General features: G+C 37.9%; 1 protein-coding gene across 1 annotated transcript; it reads right to left on the bottom strand.

The window, feature by feature from the left end:
• Nucleotides 1–11769: 11769 nt before the first annotated feature.
• LOC125178410 lies at nt 11770–15220 on the bottom strand. Its single transcript, XM_047882082.1, has 3 exons — nt 15161–15220; nt 13663–14172; nt 11770–12824 (listed from the first exon to the last, which is right to left on the bottom strand). The coding sequence occupies exons 1-3, from the start codon at nt 15218–15220 to the stop codon at nt 11979–11981; spliced, it is 1416 nt and encodes a 471-aa protein (XP_047738038.1). The 3' UTR covers nt 11770–11978.
• Nucleotides 15221–17854: the final 2634 nt, after the last annotated feature.

Here is a 17854-nt window from a genome sequence, read left to right as displayed (position 1 = left end):
ATGTTCTATTTAATCGAAGACGTCCTTGAAGTCTTCCACAGTATTTTTTCTAGAACTTTGTGAAAGGCAAATTGTAATAGTGTTTCATGATTCGTAATTAAAAGCAGGATCAATTTCAATTGAGACGAAAAAGAACTGTTTCCGTGTCTGAACACAATGTTATTTACTGTAATGCATTCTGAACTTGATTAACGATAGACGCTATCGTGGGGAATTATCGGTATAAATTTGTTGTTATGAATGATAAGGGAAGATCGAGGAAATTCTCATGCTGACTGAAGTGCCAGTGTAAAAATAACTTGATTATCCATGCCCATGCGTTCTATTTATCAGTTTTTTATTTTAGTTAGACTATTCTTCAATGTTAGTTATGCTACTAATAACCTTGTTTTATTGTATTCATTATATAGCAAATGATTCAACATTGTAAATCAATACGATAGTTCTATCCTGGACCCAGAGTTCCATCTTAACCTGTGGTATTCCCGGCAGTATTAAGCGTGTGCAATGTTATCTTTGAGGCATTTTAAAACAATTCTGATTAACTTAATTTTCTTCCTCCTTAAAAATAGGCATTGACTCATATTTTTAGCAGCGAAGAATTAATAGAAAAGCAGAATTGCAGTAGAATATTAGAGAGTACTAGTTTCGATTGGATGGAGTATTGTTGGAAAAAGTAGCTTCTGTGCAAAAATTTTATGCTGTGCCTCGATTGAAATAAACTTTGCAGCACTACCTTTGGTATCATTTTTTGAGAGGAGAATTAGCAATTAGCAATTAACTAATTATACATCGTTTTTAAGAGTGAATGTTTTTCCAGAGTTTAAAGTCCTTAGGCTCTAGTAAGTCGTGAACCAAATATTTCGTTACTGAATGCTGATTTTTATTTGGTTTAACGAAGCTTTCTGTGACGCTCGAGGGTTTAATTTGAAAATTTGTTGAGATCGAACAATTCAAAAGCTAATACAGGGTGTTTCAGAATTAAGTAACCCTTTTAATTTGTTAATAAATAAAAAACTAAGAACGTTATGAAGTTGAAACTTGTTTTATTTAAAAGAAGAACATTTTCATGGTAATATTGTATCATAGTTACGTCATTATCCTGTATAGCTTGCTAAATTTGTGTTTAATTATCAAGCCTTATTTTAAATAAAACAAGTTTCAACTTCATAACGTTCTTAGTTTTTTATTTATTAACAAATTAATAGGGTTACTTAATTCTGAAACACCCTGTATAATGCGATAGTCATGACGAGCGAAATATCAGTGGTATATAACTCGTCTTTATCAGTAGATGTTCCTACTGAACAAGGCGTTATTTAGTTAAACTTTTTTTGACACTTGTGAAGATTTCAAGTGTTGTTACATACGAACGATCATGTGAGAACATTGTGTAAGCGCGACGGCTATACCTGCCGCTCTTACGTCAGCGCCAGTCAGACATCCAAACTTTAACCGTGCAGGGAAGTGAACTTGGAGGACTTCTGACACTTTATTGGTAACGAAGGCACTAGTGGCTACGGTAAAACGTGGTAAAGGGAACAGTGAAAACTCAAACTGAACCCAAAATAAACTCGGAATGAACTCAAAAACCCAGCGTATGGCTCGTGCTGAACCTATTGTTCGTAGTTAACCCAATAAGTTTCTGCAAACAAAAATAATAAATGAACTTAAGATATGGCTATAATAATTAACTTGAAATATTCGTAACAAAATAATTACAATTAACAAATATTACAGCACAAATTTAGATCTCACAATATAACTATTCACAAATATCACGCACAAATTTACATGTCAAAATATAACCACTTTTCACAAAAAAATTCACCAACAGTGAAGCGCAAAGTGCTTCACGACTAACAGAATGAACTTACTTGGTTACTTGGTTAAGATACGGCGCAGCACCGACGAAGGTATTAGCGCCCTACAGAATGAAAGTGACGCGCTTCGGATGATCAAGAAGAACAGACTTTTTCTCTAAATGAAAATACTAGTAAAATCGACAGACAAAAAACATTGATCGAAAAAATGGATACAAATTTAACAGAACAAATATGAGGAATAACTGTTGAATGATCGCAATAAAATTATAAGGAAAATCGCGGTACAAAAATTAAAGACGCATGAGGCGCGGCTACAATTGATTAACTAATTTTGTTACTATCCAGAGTTAATGGTCACATTTTGTATGATAAAATGAAGCGACACGATTGTTGCTATGAGTCCATGTAGGCGCTTACGTCGTTCTGGTTTTTCGACCCTAATAGTATATTAATTTTGGTGTAAAAATTAGTATAGGTTGGCAGAATTTCTTCTTTCAAGCAGGTTTCATTGAAGACCAGAGAATTTGTTTTATTCGCAATTTTCTTATTAGTTTTTTCAATATATCGAACAATATTTTTAGTTTGAACTGGCAAATCGAAAATCAGGTTACCGATGGACATTTTTATTTCGTTAACGACGTTTCGAATGTTTCTATCATTCATTATCAAGTTAAAAGGCTGTCTCTTATACACATCTAGATGTGTATAAGAGACAGGTCCTCGTGCATCCATCCGCTTTCCGCACCGACAAGTGTGGGGTTCGCATACATTTGCGCCAACTCGAAGAGCAATTGAGACGCGGAAGGAGTCGGGATCTAGAAGTGTTCCAAGAGCATCCGAAGGAATAGCGTGAAGCCACAAGCCACTCTCTCTCTTCGCCGCCGCAAGTAGACGAGCATCCGAAGGAACAGCGTGAAGCCACAAGCCACTCTCTCTCTTCGCCGCCGCAAGTAGTGGAGCCCTGGACACTTCGAACTAGCGTACAAAAAGAAGGCTTTTGGATTCTTTTTTGCTTTTCAGCATTTTTTTTGAAGTTTTTCACTGCAGTGCGACAGACTTTTTTAGCTTGATTTCGAGCTCTTCCATACAGGTTATAATCAGAATCGCTGCGAGTTCGTAAATAACGCTCGTAGGCTTCTTTCTTGGTCTTTAGCTGAGCTTTAACTGTACTGTTCATACACTGGGACTTTTTGACTCCAAGCGTAATCTTAGGAACATACTTAATCAACTGCTGACATAATCGTGTACTTGAGAAATGACCATGAATCAGCCACATTCATGTCCTTAATACAGTCCGAAATATTCGCCGCATTCACTGCTCACGGAGTTTATCATAGTCGCCTTTCGCAAAGTTCAAACGTTCACGCTTCCGAAGCGTCTTTTCTGCACAGCACTTAATACTGAAAAACAATGATTGGTGATGGCTTTTGCCCAACCGATAACATCAACCTATACCGCTATACGAGGGTGTTGAAAAAAAATCGTGGAAAATGGACACAATTAGAAATTCTAAGGACAGAATTTGCTGTCGATGCACCAGAACGATCCTGTTTCAATGTTTTGTAACGTGTTCTCAAATGAACTCTTAACACGTTGACTACGATTGCTTCATCTTGTACTATTATTTCATTTATTGTAGCTACTGTTTTTAAGCAGGGTTGCCAGACGGTCATTCTTTCCGTACAAATTCCGTGATTTAGTTTCTCTCAATTACGTTGGCCGGCTAAAATTTATGATAGGGGTACTTCCTAATTAAATTTTAAATACTGCAAAAAGAAAATAAATAGAATTTTTATAGCGGAACCTACAAATAAACTAGTATATATCGAATTATCGGCCCTTTTTGTCCTTTTTCGTTCTCAGATTTGGCCGATTTTAGGCAACTGAATTATGTACCACTAGCTACCTCCTGGAGAAATGCATTTCGTGCTACGCATATGTACCACTTCGGTGTCAACGTGTTAAATTAATGTCACGAAAGCGGTGTGCTGCATTAGAAGCAACAACCGTTCATGCAACATGGCATCTACCGAAACCGAGGCCAGATCAAACATCAAATGTATGGTGGAGCTTGGGTGGAGGAACAGCCAAATCCTTAACTCTCTGGAACAAGTCATGGTGACAGTGCCTCAAATAAATAAGCAACCTACAAATGGATTAGCCGTTCTAGAAGCGAAAGAAATGAGACCAACGATGAACCCGCAGAGGCATGCCACGGACATCAGTTTGTGGGGGAAACATTGATGTTGTTCTTGGTCTCTTGAAAAAGATAGATGAATGTCAACCAAATCAGTAGCAGACACCTTCAACATCTTCATAGGTTCCGCAAACACAATTCTGGTGGGCAGTTTAGGACTGAGCAAGCTCTTCGCTCGATGGGTTCCAAGGCGTTGCGCCCAGATCAGCAGGAATCAAGGGCATATCTTTCAATGGAAAATTTCAACAAGTGGGATGAGAACCCTAAACCTTTTCTTGCGCAGATTTTGACCGCGGATGAAACATGGCTCTACCAGTACAATTCCGAGGACAAAACTCAATCGAAGCAGTGGGCTGTTCAGGGGAGACAGTGGGCCATTCAAAGAAAAATCTGAGTGTTTTCTGGGATGCAGAGGGGACCTTGTTAGTTGATTTCCTCGAGAACAAAATAATATATTGCTCCTGCTTATCATAAAGAGATTTTGACGTAATTTGCGAAGGAATCGTTGATATAACGCTTTGGGGAGCAGCTTGGGCAAGCACTCTTCCTTCACGACAATACACCCGCACATGGCGCTTGGCAGACAGAAGCTTGTTGCGCGAATTTCGGCTTTGAAATCATTCGCCATCCTCCTTGTAGGACCGACTAAGCGTCCTCCGAATTAGTTTTATTCAAAATCTGAAAAAATCATTGAAAGATACCCAGTTACCATCAATTGGAGCAACAAAAAGAGCTGCCAAATTATAGTTGAAATCGCATGCCTCTCAATTTTACATAGACAGACCTGATGACAGGTTCCACCGTTCACAAAAGTGTATCGACCTAGATTAAGCATATGTACGAAAATAAACCTTATAACTTTGATCTTTTTTCAAACTGTCATTTTTCCATGAACTTTTCGAAGACCCCTCGTATTTTGAATAATAATTTTTCAATCATTTTTCTTCTATACTAGAAGTTTGTTTCACAGAGAAGTGATTCAGTAAGTGGAAATAATATTTTCAAGAGATACTGTAAGTTTCAACGCGTGTACCACCTGTGGCGCATGATACAGGTTGAGACAGGTATCTGTGTACCATATATCGCGCACGATGCGGTCAAAGTGTTAAGCTGCTACGGATATATTCGCCGTTTGCTGAGTCATTCAAAACTTAAGTCATGATAATGAAAGTTACCGTTAGCGTAAAAAGGTATAATATGATATAAACATGTCGGGTGCGTGATAACATTTCTGATTATGTATTACATACCGTCATTGTAATCCGGTTTATAAAACAAGCGGCTACCGTTTAAAGACCGGAGAATTTTGACAGCATTTCTTCACGCGGAAGTTTTGTTTATCTCAGTTACTATGATAAGAGATGCTATCAAGAAACTCGAGTAAGAGATACGTCCGCGCAGCTAGTCACTATTCAATTTTAGAAAAATCTGCTGGAAATTGTAGGAAAGGAAAATAAATTGAATTTACACAATATAAAAACGTGAACAATACAACACGAATAATCATGTAAGATAAGATCCTCAATTTAAATATCATGGTATACTGGAATATATCGTTAAATTGCAATAAAAATAGTTACAACACAAAGAGAAACAAAGCTGTATAGTTTATAGAAAATATGCAAAATGAGTGCGAATAATATACGTTTAAAAATTACTTTTTAAAGACAACACTTCCAAAGAATCCAGTGTCTCCAATCATACAGATGTACAATGAATTTCTCATGTAATTTTCGAATCTTAAAAAAAATTAATTTTTCAATTTTTTTAATATATAAATTTTTTTAATATATAATTTTTTTTCAAAATTATTTATTCTCTTAATTGATTCATGCATTGCCTCTGACTTCACACAAGTGTGCAAAATTTCAGATCAATTAGACAGGTAAAAGTGTGTCAAATATCAGTTATAAGATTTGTAGCTGACAAAATTATTTTTTCAATTTTTTTAATATTGGAAACAAATTTTCTTTCAATTTTTAAAATCATTTATTTTGACATTTGATTCATGCATTGTCTCCAACTTTACACAAGTGTGCAAAATTTCAGATCGATAGGATAAGTAGAAGTGTGTTAAATTTCGATTACAAGATTTTTAGCAGACAAACAAACAACAAGAAGTAAAGTTAAAGAGAAGTGTTGTAAAAAAGCCACGCAAACTGAAACTAAAATCTTTATTTACTTCAAAAATTCGCTTCAGAGTACAAATTTGCTTTGTATTTGGCCTTATAATCTGGTGTATAGTCACAAACCGAGAACACATTTTTTCGAGCCTGTCTCATTGTCAAAATTGCAGTTTGTCACACTCATCTGCACTGTCCTAAGTACAATCTTCGATCACCTCGCTCGATACGTTGCTTTGACAAAAACTAGATGTGTGATGAACGAAACTGAATTCCTCCAACAAATCTTTTTCGTAACTTTCAAGTTACAAATTGTTATTTCACTCCGCCTTTGAAATTTATCATTGAGACACATTGCAGTGCCGAACTGCGGCCAATTTCTTACAAAGTTCTCGGAATTTAAAATGTTTACGTTCCCAACTGTTCCAGCGAATGCTCTCGTGTCAAATATCGTTAATACAATGATTTTGTAATATCACTGATGCAATCGTATAGCACTTCAACTAATACAAGTGATGATTGAGAAAAAAATCTCGCTGTCACCATTCACTAAAGAGGCGACTACAAAATATGACTGATGCGTTGAAGAGATGAACAAAAGTGAGCAAATTCGGACCGGTATTCAATAAAAGAACTATAAAGAATGATTTATGAATGCGTCCTGTTGCACAACAAAATTTATAACTGAACCTTTGTAAATATACCGCCGACGACTTTTAGCCACTCCTTACAGATAAAGAGCAACAAACGGGTCGAGATTTGTCAACAATAGCTCAACACACATTGAATGTTTGAACAATGAATGCTGTTAACAGCTATTTTAAGCGACCCCATATGTTCGGATCTCAACAAAATTAATGTGCGTATAGTTAAAAAATTAGGACCATACAATACAACAATAATAATATGTCTTTGCCCCTACTCCTGAACAATACCTTACTCGGAACAAACCCCTACTCTATAAATCACAGCCTCAATCAGAGCCTTCGTTACGCTAATGTTTCAATTCAATTAAAAATAACACAATTTCACAAAAGCATCACAGCCTCACAACAATTTATTATATCAAGACTTATAGCGAAAGGCTGCCATTGAGTATAGAGGAGCTATTTTCTACGAGTAGAACTACAGCAGCACGCATCACACCAAGCTAAGCTCTTGCATAATAATGGGGCTGAGAAATCTGGTAACAATTTCAATCATGCATTTTTCTGAGGAATTTAGAGCAAACGACGTAAACAGTATTGTAAGTTCAAATGCAAAAAGCACGACAATCATGAATGAGAAGACTACGTAAGCTGCTATGCTTGAACAAGGTGCGTATATATACATTCAAGCTAGTGAACAATACATCTGCAAAATTTGCGATTTAAAATAATTAGTCACACGTCATTCTACAATGTACATTTGAAACATAGTCATCATGCGTTGAAATGTTTTCTATGAAAAGAAGGGGTTGTTCACGACACTCAAAGCTTTACTATTACTACAATACATTAGACGCCACTAACTATAGTTTATTACGTACCATTCAAACAGATAAGTTCCTTCATATATGTTGAATTGATTCCCTAGTTATGTTGACTGTTAATTCACATAGACCGCGCTGCTCATAAACAAGTATTTGGGTTTTAATAGTTAATGCAACACGAAATTTGAAGTCACACTGTTTAATTGACCATAAGAGATGTATTCTTGTGTTCAATACTAAGATCTTAATACATCAACCTACTTATACTTTTCTACTCCACTGAAATTAAGTCATGATCAAAAGCGAGCAGTCCTGTGCAATTATCATAATCACTAGCTCGATTTAAGAAGTCTCAAGAAACCGCTTTTTCCTAAATTACAAGAGAGTACAAGTTAAAGTAAAGAATTAATTTCCTCGTAGTCGGTTATGCCTCCTGCTTGGAGCTATCGGGAGACGAGTTTCCGCGAGGCTCGAACACAAACCCTGGTAACCAAAATAATTAGGCGAATGTGTTGCAAAAGTTTCAACCTATCTGGCAGTATCTGCCCACAAGTTCAGAGACTAGGATGACTTGTAAGTAGTGAGAACATAATTAGTAGTAGTTTATACTTGAAAAGTGTGGGAAACATGAGGGTTTCATCCGGGACTCGTGTGCTCCTAGTTTGGTGACCGCTGTAGTAACTCTAGAGCTCCAGTAGCAAGGTATTTGTTCTTGTTGTTTATTTGTTTATTGAGGATGTGGGGTTATCCCCCATGTCCCTCACGGCTCAATTGCAAGGTATTTCATTCGTGTATTTCAGAAGGACAAGAAATGCTCCCCACATACCCTAAAATTTGGTTACCAGGGAAAGTCAATACGTCTTTGACCACCTCAAAACAAATAACTACTCTATAAATCACAGCCTCAATCAGAGCCGTCGTTTTGCTTACGTTTTAATTGAATTTACTATAACATAATTTATTTTTTAAAAGCATCACAGCCTATAATGCATCAGTGAGGGAGAATACAAACCTGGCAAGCAGAAAAAATTAACAGACAAAATATCACAATAATTTCGATTACCTGCTACACAGAAAAAATGTGGTGTTTGAATTATGACTTGGTTAAATAATAACACAACTACAACTAGCATTACGAAACAAATGTTATCATTTAATATATTTAATTAATTGTATTGAAAAATTGGCAACTAAATAGGTGGGGTTTAGTTGAAAAACTGACATTTTTCTTCGAATCATCATCCGAATGCAATGATGTCGTCATATGCTTGAACAATGCCATTTGTAAATAAATAAAAAAACACTTTAGCCAAAAATTCATTGTCAGCTTTTTTGACGCCCGAATAAATGCAAATACTATAATACTAATCTTAGACCGAGGAAAATTACATAGGTTTACTCGGTCACGAACACCAAACCATCTCAAGTACTTGTCACTGTAGCAGCTCTATCGTCCAGAGGTAAGAAATGAGAACGAAATCACAAACCATTACGAAACATAAAAAATGAGAAAATAGAAGATAAATAACGCATGAGGAAACTCTAGGTTTATGGTGTTTTTAGGAGTAACGCTCCGCTGGCGGGCTGCCCGTACATACGGCAGCATGTCCACAGGCTGAGGTCTGTCGACCAGTCACACGGTTATAGATCCCAAAGAAAGGAAAGCCATAGCCCTCAGAAACTAAATCTTACCTCGCTAACTTCCCAACACTCCTACTCACATTCTCCAAAAAATCAATATCCCATTTGCAGAAAATCCAAAACAAGGCCATAAAATTCATCATCAGAAACACGAACTGGTCAGATTTCATACCTTTGCAAACACCAGACGACCAATGCGACATACTCGCAATAAACAAATTCCCCCACCAACAAGCGCGTAAAATATGGCCCACCAATAAAACATAAAAATAAACATTCAAAAGCTCCGAAATACTTGCAAGAGCCCCCCCCCCCCTCACAACACTGTTCACGTAGCCACTAACCCTAAAAAGCCCTTGCCAATCACACCTTAGGCCATTTACAGTTTACACTCAGTTGCCAGTTATCGAAAGATCGTGACCAAGAGTAGTGGCCCAAACTACGACTACGGACAGACAACAATTCATCGAGAGCTACTACAAGTAGAAGCTCACCACCTTCAACATCACCATTAAATCACCCTTAAAATAAAAAAGTAAAAAAAGTAAAAAAATACAATAAAAGAAAAAAAATAACGAAAAAAATATAATGCTAAGTAAAACATATGTACATAGAAAATCACTAACATCTCCATCTCATTAAAACCTCAACCGTAAATATCAAACTGCAAATTCACCCCCACTCCTCATAAAAATCAATAAAAGCCCTCACGAGTTCCCTATCATCCCGCACCCAACCCAAGCCGAACCCAATAAACAACCTAATTATGCGCAAAGCAGTGCGTCCTGGCTAGGTGGGAAATAATGGAAAGGGAAATCATGTTCAGTCTTTGCTAATCTCCTTTCTCTCTCTTATCTTCTATAATTTCGTAAAATTTCAGGACAAAATTTCGCACATCAGTACAAATTATATACAATTTTCGGGAATGCGACAAATTATTACACAGTATACACTGGTTTTTAACGAACTTCGTAGGAAAAAAATAGCGAAGTGGATCACCTAGTTTTTATCTCAAGTAAATGGGACGGTATCAACAGGATACAAAACTCATAGGAGCTTACGTGAATGCTGAGCCGGTAATGAATTCGTGAGTTATCAGGCGGAAAACTTAATCCTAATTTCCTGTCAACAAAAATAAAGAATTTATTTTACATTGGAGAACTATTGATTAAGTACGATAGAGAATGAACAAGAAATTTATACGAAAATGATCAACGATGTAAGCATCAACGATGACAGAATCAACGGTATTTAGAAGCAACAGTGATTAAATCAACAGCGACAGAGTCATCGGTGCCTGAATCAACAACGACAGAGTCAATGGTAGATCCGAAACCGAGTCACAGGTGTTGCCGTGTGACTGGAGCAGAAAACGCGCACATCAGCCAGCTCAGGCCAGAGGCTGTCGTCTTTCTCCTTATATCCCTGTGACGTAACTCGTTCTGGGATTTAGCTTAGGACTATTCTTATCGAGGCAGGGCGTTGGAATAGAGGGTGTCTAACAGTGTGTTAATGCCAGACTTATGATGCCTATTACAATAATTGGACATTGTACGTCACCCTACAGCTTAAAATACCTCCGGCTTTAGTCACAGCATCACTCCATTCACTCCAGAGAAACTCTTCGATTATGATTCGTTTCTGATTACCTAATCAGACTCTTTACTTCGCATTGCTATTAAAACTGTGATGCAACAAAAGAAAAAAAACTATTTTCCTTATTTAAAAAGTGCAACAAAATGTAAACAAACTATTTTCCTTTGGAAAATTTTGCTTTCATATTTAGCTGCAGTAAAATAACAGAATTTGTGTTTAAAAATTACTTTGTAAAAAACAACACTTCTAAAGAATCCACTGTCGCTGATGTTACACATGTACAATAAATTTCACATTTTTTTTTCAAATATTAAGAAAAATCATTTTAATTTTTTTAATATTTAAAAAAATTTATACAAATTTTTCTTTAATTTTCAAAATTATTTATTCTGTCAATAATTGATTTATGCATTGTCTCTTTAATCAAGTGTGCAAAATTTAAGATCGATTGGACCGGTAGAAGTAAGTTAAATATCGATTACAATATTTGGAGCAGATAAACAAACAACAAAAAGTGAAGTTAAATAGGGCTCACTATACAATATATACATCATAAACCGCAAACACCACATCACAAAAAATTATAATGAAAGAGATATGAAACATACCTAAGACATAAAGTCCTACACGTACATATTTATCATCATCGCGAGTTCTTGTAGGTGCTTCAACACAAAATAGGAAGCACATTTTAAACAATGACTTAAATAAATAGAAACTCGAGGCAAAAACCAAGAGAGCATCCATGGCTGTCACGTCAAAGAAATAGAACAAGTAGGGTGCGCGGCATTTTTTTATTGGCTGTTAGGGCCAATGAAATATAATTTCACATTTTCTAACAATTATTTATCATCTAAGAAAATTTCTCATGCTAGACATAGAATGAAATAAAATCAAACCAAATCGATCGTCGATCGATTCAGATTCGAAGAGCAACTCTCTCCGATAAGTACCAATTCCTACCAGCAGAAAATCTATACACGATTACGTATTTAGAAATTGAAAGTTGGATAAATAGGCAGGTATATCTGAATCGCGAGGCAGCGTGATGTCAACTAAGCTACAAAAATCGTGATGTCAGCTAAGTATTTCACTCCTCGTTGACAGAAAATTCGTATAAGCCGCTAAGGTAAATTCCGGTTAGAGCGAGGAAAGCGCATCGGATTATATGATAGGAGCGGGTCTTGATACATCAATGATATGGGATTCGGGTAACGCAAGAAGTCCAGTGGCCACCTCAGCTCCGGTGGCAACAGTCGCACAGGGCAAGGCTGGATGGGAATATGCAGCGTAGAATCCATGCCAGGCTGAGAACCAACCAGAGGAGCAGACAAAGGAGGATGATGTCTTGCTGGCGGGTGAGCAGGATAAGTTTGCTCTGCAATCCTTGCGAAATGTTCAGGAAATTGCCTTTGGAATTGCATTTTGGCGAAGTAGTCAAGCCCTTCAACAGCGTTGGAAGAAGCAGTCTCAGTTACATATATGCTGTCTCGCACAGTTATACGTTCTCCGGGGAGGCCGATAACTCCGCGGGAAAACAGTTTCTCGTACATGAACTCATCACGATCAACGACGCCACTGTCGTTCTCATAGTGGTGGTAGCCCTCACGCATGTCCCTAATGCTGCGATTTTTGTACGAGTCGAATGCTTTCGATATGGAACTGTAATCCGACTGCGGCGACTTTTTAAACATGAACGAGCGCGCACTGCTGAACATCGGAGGCATATTACCTCGAGGAGGCGAGAACATCTGTGGCGTGGCACAGGCTTCGTCTGCTTGTGACACCAACGGATAAAATGGTGGCATGCGGTTCAGGTACGTCGAGTGCGAAGGAGGAAGCAACATTGGGGCTCCTGTATGAGGCGGCAGTGCAGGCGGGAAATGAGGGTGGATGAGGCTTGGCTCTGTGGCGGGTACATTTGGCCAGCCATCTTCGTCTTTGATCTCCTGTTTCATGGGTGCGGTGGCCTGCAAGTATAGCTACAACTTTCAATACTTTACATGGGAGCTGTCGAAAATAAAAGAGCATGTACTAGGAGTGAATGATACGACTAGGGTTTAAAAAATTACTTATCTCAAAATAATCACACTATAAACAGAGAAACTACGGGTATTAACTGCATCATCTTAACAATCATATTCCGGTAACATATATATATGATCAAATTTTGCATGCGCATAATAATTTTCAAAATGATGAAATGTTCCAATCTGCGCGTAAGAATTTATTGTAAGAAGCGTTTCTCAAACGTGAGAAAACTTTGGCTTCAAATTTTGCCATTTGAAATTCACATAAATAATGGTGATGGTTGCTATGACGATGATGATCTAATTTTTTAATAGAATAGAAGTGTCGGCACTGAAGAAATAGGCCCATGGCCTGCTGCCGGTTCTTGTACTTTTGTGACTTGATTCACAAGGAATCCGGCCTTTGGAACCCGATCTTTCCATAACTGACGATTGATTGAGACTAGTGTATATATAATGATCATAAGTTACTATGATGATAAAAACAGGCATGATGAAAATTGTCAAACGTATAATAATTTCAGAGTGATTTACGACAACAATCACCGTGAAACTTCCAATCTATAGTAAGGACCATACTGCTAACGCTCACTAAATCTATGGTTTCAAATTATGAAAGTTAAGATAGACTTAATGATGATGATTGAAATGACAATGATGATCTGATTGTATGTGTGCGATTGCCTGGACCTATTTTAAAGCGAATTAAGTTGTAATGAATATGTTATGCAGTAATTTCTTCGAATCTCCTCACAGTAATAAATCAAAACTCATTCACCTCGTAGATGGCAGGTGTCGCCTGGCTAGACGTGGGCGTTTGAGGGGAATACTTGGCGATGGGATAAGAAGCCACGGAAACAGGTGGAGACAGCCTGCTGTCAGGTTTCTCCCAAGAATTAGGGACGAGGTCGGGGTATTGTTGAACGTTGTAGTTCGTCATGACGGGCGGCGGCAACGTTTGGGTGGCCCGAAACTGCACCAAAGGTGACTGGGCATCGGCTTGAAGGACCTCCCTAGGGGGAGTACACTCTCTTTTCAGAGGGGCTCGATTAACTGCAGAGCTTCTATTCGTGCGTGACACGACGCCTGTTGGAGAAATCGGTTCAAAATGTTTGGGTAAAGCTTCTATGGCAAGAGTGGCCGCTTTTATAGCCCCAGCAATAGCTTGTTCACTGCTTTCCTCATCGTTGATGTCCCCTTCTAAGGCCTCAGCACCATCGTTCTGATGAGCTCCTTCGTGGCTCTCGCTTTTACTGTCTTCGTCGTCATCTTTTTCACTTGAGATAAGCTGTGGACGTAACGATTCATGTACAGTGTAAAGAAGTGAAGACGGACAGCAAACTAAAAATGTTCAAAAACAGCCGAAGGTTATATTAAGCACATTAGGGAACATAGGAAGATCACATTAATTCGCTTGTGAACTTGGAAAATAAGAATCGACTTAAAAAATTGAACGTAGCATAGTTCCCTGTACACAAGTCCGAGACATTGGCAGCAACGCCGTGTGCTGTTCAACAATGGAGATAAGAATGGCGCAAAACGATAGGAAATCGAGTGGCTTTCATCATCATGAACAAGAACTACGCCGTATAAATCCCATCTCAACACTGTAAAGGACCACGGAGAGCATTAACTTACTTCTCTCAATGGCAGTGCATCTCTTAATGTTCGGTAATACCCTACTTATCGCGGGTGCTGTGTGTTACATACCCGGACGCGAAATGTGAAATCCGCGATGGAGAATTTATCGAATTACCTTAATTAAAAACAAGCAATCATATGTAATTTATTATCTCATGTAGGCGAGTGGCGTCACTGTCAGGCGATGAAGCTCCAAATTTCTGAGTATAAAAATGTACGTAAAGTATATTTAATTCGAATTCTTACTTTTTATTATTTATAGCTGAGCTTTATCTGTAATATTTATAATTTATTTTAAATTATTTTTTTTTTCTTACAATTGTAGGCATATTTGTTTTGTAAAACATGCCGATCGAGTTCCGGGGGCTGTTTTCATCTGCCAAGCGACTTTCTCAGAAAATCGCGAATAAGTGAAGATCCTCAAACAATTTTCCTCATTAATATTTCTTAAAAACCCGCGATCACCCGATTCTAACAAGACACGAGTAACATAGTTACTTTATCTTCGCGAGGGTTGTTTCGTACTGGTTGTGCTATCAAAACAAAATTATTAATAATTAAATCCTTGTATGCAGAAAGGTTCGATATTAAAATGAACAGACTATCACGTTCATATTAACGTGCCAAAAGCTTACCTTGGCCGTCACATTCGCCCGTCGCACTCTCTGCTGATGCTTCATGATAAGCCGACGCATGTCGGTCAGGTGACAGTATGCACATTTGCAATTCTCAAACTGGCATTTTCCTTTGTGACCACGCTTTTTGGAGAACTTTATGTGGTTGCGGCACTTGTCGCACAACTGAAAATAATATTGTTACATTAAAAACTGCAATTAACAAAAACCTTAAAGCACCGTCCACACGCCCAAACTTATCGTCAGTCTTGCATGTCATGTCAGGTTTAACGACAAGACGGAGCGTGTGGTCGCTCAAAGTTTGAAGTCTTGCATGACGGGTGGGCGGAGTTTGAGGTTTGTCAAACCCTGGAAAAGACGGACGGGCGAGACCTTTGGGTTCATGCAAGACTGACGATAAGTTTGAGCCTGTGGACGGGCAACCGACTAATTGGTCAAACTTTTACTGTATCTCAGTCTATATTGATGATGAGAGCTGTGACATTGTTCCTCGCTAGCTCTAGTTTTTCATATCCCAGGATATCTGACACTGGTTTCACGAATTCTTTTGGTGAGTTTAGCGAGTTAGATCGTACTTTCCCATGTTTATGGTAAATTAAATCAAAAAGCTACAGTCACAAGAACAAGATAGCACTGGCCTATGCGGCACTGATTGCTAAGTGCAAAGAAGTTAATCATACAGCCAACAAAGACTTTGTAAGGAAATAAACTCTTTATCGAAAAGAATGTGCCACAATGAAGTCGTCAATGCTGTCTGGTGCAGATAAGGATGATGTCTATCAACCCTCATTGTGGTATTATTTTAAACCATTTTCGGGACCACCGCGCACGTTCGCATCGCTATAACCTAATTTTGGTGGCACAAACTGCGATCACTGCAGCGAGCAGCACTGCCTCCGGCCGGCAGCCATTGTCGCGAACGCACCAAAAACTGCCGATAAGTTTGAGCGTGTGGACGGGGTTTTACAGAGATAATAACTACTCGACAGTATTTCAAATTTTCGTGCGATCAGACGTAATCAACTCAGTTCACTGTGAATCTAAGTAATATTTTTTTGATATTCTGGCTCGCTCTGACTTTTGTACCACTTGTTAAATATTGATAAGTCCGTTAGATTATTTAATATATTTTTACACTGCTTCTTTTGCTCCAGCCCACTGATATTTTGAATTTTCGAATTTAATAATTTTCATGAAAATTCCTTGCACATACCTGCCTACTGGTGAGCCCATGTTGAGGAAAGATGTTATTCTTTGCCATCTCACGCGCCTGGTGGCGCCATAACGCCTGTTGGTATCGCATCACAACCTGTGTCTTCGTCGTGAGCTGGCACAGCCAGCAGTGGCAGTCCTTATGCGTGCATACGTGCCCACTCTTCCTACTGAATACGTTAATGATTGATTAGTTTGCGTTAAATTTTTATATGATTCAAAATTAAACACTTAAACACAAACTACAAAGGCTCGACTAGAGACAATACCACCCTAATACTAGCTAAATAGCATTTGGTTTCAAATTTTGGCTACAACAGGGGAAGTTTAAATTGATGATCATTGTAAGACTTTCAACAAGCATACATTATTAGGAGAATCTGGCAGTTTGAAAGCCAGGCACAATATAATCTGACGAAAATTATTCAAGAACATTCTTCCAGAGCGTAATCTGAAACCGTCCAAATAACTGGTAATTAATTCCAAAATTATTTTCACAAGACTCAATAGAGCCGTAATGATTCTAACAAAATTGTTTGAAAAATAAAAATTATTATAATTTAATCTGAATTTTAGTACGTCAATTTAAGTTGCTATGTTTACAAAAATTAATAAGTTAAGTTGGAATAGTATAAAGAATATTGTTCATTCGCCAAAAACATAAAATGAAATTTTCGTGATAGTTATGCATCTGGAAAATAAATCAAACACCTAATTTTGAAGCCACTGTTCCATTTGTAATAAAAATGTCGAGGCAAGGTTCTCAGCTAAACAACTATCCTGGTTTTACAAGAACCAAGCAGCCACCTGATGTCGCAATCAATCACTAAATGTCGCAAGCATCTGATTACGCAAGCACGCACCTAATGACGCCGTGATTTTTGCAGAAAGTGCAATGTTGCATTCGTTTCTTGGTGCGTTGCTCTCCAGGGGTGTACATGGTGTTATTCGTGCTGGTACTCGTTTCCCTGCTTCGCTGTTCTGAACAAGAAAAATTATTCAGTATAGAATTACTCATATTAGTATCGACTGCAAGGTAGGTCTCTGGGCCTGGTCTCCGAAATATGCAGTCTTAGCAAAAGTCTTCAGGTCCCGAAAACTAAAAATTGCCAAGGGCCCGAAAGAACTACACTTCAAAGCAGGTTTGATTGAAGATCAGAGAGTTAGTTTAATTATAAATTTTCTTCACATTTTTTTCGATATCTCAAACAAAAGTTTCGTTTGCATTGGTACAGTAAATGAAAAATAAGGTTACCAAAAGGCATTTTCAATCAGCCCTGAATAGAACGCCTAGAATATTTCCATAAGGCCACCAATCAGCCGCGTATTAATCCAGCCGCCAGAAATCAGCCCATGACAACATCTTCTTTTAAATATCAAGAGCTTTACGCCTCCATATTCAGAAGCAAATAGCCCAGAGAATAACGATCGTCCACCACTGAGCGTTGCATCGAACCATCACTTCATACCCTGACTTTAGCT

This window comes from Hyalella azteca, unplaced genomic scaffold (genome assembly GCF_000764305.2).
Source record: "Hyalella azteca isolate HAZT.00-mixed unplaced genomic scaffold, Hazt_2.0.2 contig9610, whole genome shotgun sequence".
Taxonomy (NCBI): domain Eukaryota; kingdom Metazoa; phylum Arthropoda; class Malacostraca; order Amphipoda; family Hyalellidae; genus Hyalella; species Hyalella azteca.
This window is presented reverse-complemented; position numbering and strand designations above follow the sequence as displayed.